This window comes from Arvicanthis niloticus, chromosome X (genome assembly GCF_011762505.2).
Source record: "Arvicanthis niloticus isolate mArvNil1 chromosome X, mArvNil1.pat.X, whole genome shotgun sequence".
Taxonomy (NCBI): Eukaryota; Metazoa; Chordata; class Mammalia; order Rodentia; family Muridae; genus Arvicanthis; species Arvicanthis niloticus.
In genome coordinates, this window is record NC_047679.1 from 68,162,565 (window position 1) to 68,166,097 (window position 3,533).

At 42.7% G+C, this 3,533-nt stretch overlaps 1 protein-coding gene across 1 annotated transcript; it reads right to left on the reverse strand.

Moving 5' to 3' along the window:
• Positions 1 to 1,597: 1,597 nt before the first annotated feature.
• LOC117695007 (histone H2A-Bbd type 2/3-like) lies at positions 1,598 to 1,947 on the reverse strand. The gene has a single exon (XM_034485954.2). The coding sequence runs from the start codon at positions 1,941 to 1,943 to the stop codon at positions 1,599 to 1,601; it is 345 nt and encodes a 114-aa protein (XP_034341845.1). The 5' UTR covers positions 1,944 to 1,947; the 3' UTR covers position 1,598.
• Between the last annotated feature and the right edge of the window lie 1,586 nt (positions 1,948 to 3,533).

Consider the following 3,533-nt stretch of genomic DNA (forward strand, 5'->3'; position numbering starts at 1 on the left):
CACTGTCAATAGGACAAAACGGCAACCAACTGATGGGAAAAAGATCTTTACCAATCTTATATCCAATAGAGGGATAATATCAAATATATACAAAGAACTCAAGAAATTAGACTCCAGTAAACAAAATAACCTTATTAAAAAGTGGGGTACAGAGCTAAACAAGAATTCTCAACTGAGGAAACTTGAATGGCCGAGAAGCACCTAAAGAAATGTTCAACATCCTTAGTCATCAGGAAAGTGCAAATCAAAACAACCCTGAGATCCCACCTCACACCAGTCAGAGTGGCTAAGATAAAAAAACTCAGGGGACATTAGATACTGGTGAGGATGTGGAGAAAGAGGAACACTCCTCCATTGGTTCTGGGATTGCAAGCTGGTACAACCACTCTGGAAATCAGTCTGATGTTTCTTCAGAAAACTGGACATAGCATTACCTGAGGACCCAGCTATACCACTCCTGGATATATACCCAGAAGATGCTCCAACATATAACAGCCGCATATTCTCCATTATGTTCACAGCAGCCATATTTGTAATAATCAGAAGCTGGAAAGAACCCAGATGTCCTTCAGCAGATGAATGGATACAAAAAAAATGTGATAAATTTACATGATGAAATATTACTCAGCTATTAAAAACAATGAATTTGAGAAATTCTTAGGTAAATAGATGGAACTAGAAAATATCATCCTGAGTGAGGTAAGCCAATCACAAAAGAATACACATGGTAGTTCCTCACTGATAATTGGATATTAGCCCAGAAGCTTGAAATACCCAAGATTTAACTCACAGACCACATGAAACTCATGAAGAAGTAAGACCAAGTGTGGGTGTTTCAGTCCTTTTTAGAAGGAGTAACAAAATACTCAAGGGAGCAAATATGGAAACAAAGTGTGGGACAGAAACTAAAGGAGGGGCTGTCTGGAGACCAGTCCACCTGGGTATACATCCCATGTGCAGTCACCAAAGGTAGATGCTGATGTGGATGTCAGGAAGTACATGCTAACAGAAACCTGATATAGAGGTCTCCTTAGATGTCTGCCAGAGTCTGACATTTTTAGAGGGGAATACTCACAGATAACCATTGTACTGATCATGGGGTTCCCAACGGAGAAGTTGGAGAGAAGACTGAAGGAGCAAAAGGGGTTTGGGCCCCCATTGAAGAGCAACAATAGCAACCAACCAGAGTTCACAGGGCCTAACCCACTAGCCTAGGAGCATATAGGAAGGGACCCATGGCTCCAGCTGTATATATAGGGGAGGAAAGCCTTGTTGGGCATAAGTGGAAGAGGAAGTCCTTGGTCCTGTGAAGACTGGATTACCCAGTATATAGAAATCCCCATTATATATCCTAGCAAGGATGAGAAGAAATTAGGTAAGTAAGACGCTGCCTGACACACAATCAAATATGAAAACAGATTTTTTTTTTCAAATAAAGCTTTATTGAATAAGAACACAATTGGGAGAAGGGAGGAAGGGAACTATTCAGCCATTTAGGGCTGTTTGTAGGAAAAGTTGGGCAGGATGAAGGGATTTAGAATAGACTAGCTGATGGGCAGGTCAGCAAAGCAGATCCAGGCAGCAGCAGGAGCTAGTAGCTAGTCATGAGCCGGGGCCACCCGGGAGATGGTGACGAACTGAAAGAATTCGCTGAGCAGAGTATTGCTGTAGACTGCCACATCCAGCAGCTCCGGAGTGATGCGCCTCTGAACACCTCTGCGTTGGGCCTCATTGCCTGCCAGCTCCAGCAGCCTGTGGGTGAGGAACTCCAGGATTGCTGCCAAGAAGATGGGCACTGTTTCACTCAGCCTCCGGGCATGGCCGCCCTCCCTAAGATGGTGTTCCACCAGGCTCACGGCAAAGATCAGCTGGGCTCTGGAGGTGCGGGAGCGACGATGGCGAGATGAGGACCCTCGAAGACTGTTCCCCGAATTCCTGGGCATGCTGGCCTCACAACGAGATGTCACAGGAAGACTTGCCCTTGCTTGGCTGCTCTCTATTGACCTGGTTGCTGCCTGCTGACCTGCTGAGCTGTGGGACTCAAGTCCAAGTCCAACGCCCAACTTTTTCTGTTTGTACCGGTCTACGTATCCTAGCAACCCCTTACTGGTTCGAGCCCATTCCCACGGGCTCCCACTGATGACGTACATGTTCCAAGCCAGAGTTCTTTAGGAGGTGTCGTCATCACTTTGTGACCTTGGGATGCGCAAGGAGACTTCAGGACATTGAGTATCAGCCAGTTTATGCTACCTCATAATTCTCTATGATGTCCACTGTCAGCCTGCTTCAACTTACTCAGATAACTACTTCAGCACCATGTTGTCAGTACAGAAACTTGTCCATAAAGATATCTATTCCTTATACATGCTCAAGAACATTTTGGAAATAGATATCTATTCCTTATGCATGCTCAAGAACATTTGAGAAATAGGAACAGTGTTCTAATTTGATTTCTTTTACGGTTCAAGGTGGGCAAAGGGGATGCTCTTTTTCTTTTCTTTTCATTTCTGCCACTTCTCCTCCAATCCTGATCTACTTCATTTCTGTCTCTCAGAAAACAATGGCTTCTGAAGATAAGAATAAAAGATAACAAAATAATATAAAATAAAATAAAACAGAACCCATCATATTGAATTTTGACAAGGCAAACCAACCGAAGAAAAGAAACACAAAGGACGGCACAAGAATCAGAGACCTACTAGTTTATAAACACAGGAGTTCCATAGTGATACTTCACTAACAGCTGTAATAATAGTGTCCAGTTGATAAAGGACAGAATTTTCAACAAATGGAGCTGGTTCAACTAAAGGTCAGCATTTAAAAGAATGCAAATCGTTCCATATGTATCTCCTTGTACAAAGTTCAAGTCCAAGTGGATAAATGACCCTCACATAAAACCAGATACACTGAAACTAATAGAAAAGAAGGTGGAGAAGATCCTCAAATACTTAGACACAGGGGAAAAGTTCCTGAACAGAACACCAATGGCTTATACTCCAAGATCAAGAACTGACAAATAGGACCTCATAAAACAGAAAAGCTTTTGTAAAGCGAAGAACACTGTCAATAGGACAAAAGGGCAACCAACAGATGGGGAAAAGATCTTTACCAATCTTACATCCAATAAAGGGATTATATCCAATATATACAAAGAACTCAAAAAATTAGACTCCACTGAACCAAATAACCCCATTAAAAATGGGGTACAGAGCTAAATAAAGAATTCTCAATTGAAGAAATTTGAATGGCCAAGAAGTACATAAAGAAATGTTCAACATCCTTAGTCATCAGGGAAGTGCAAATCAAAACAACCCTCACACCAGTCAGAGTGGCTAAGATCAAAACCTCGGGGGATATTAGATGCTGGTGAGGATGTGGAGAAAGAGGGTCCAACTCTTTATGTAGGGGAGGATGGCCTGTTGGGCATAGGTGGGAGAAATGATTCTTTTTCTCATGAAGGCTAGATGCTGAGTGTGGGGGAATTTGAAGGTGGTGAGTTGGGAGTAGGTGTATAGGTGGGGACACATCCTCAT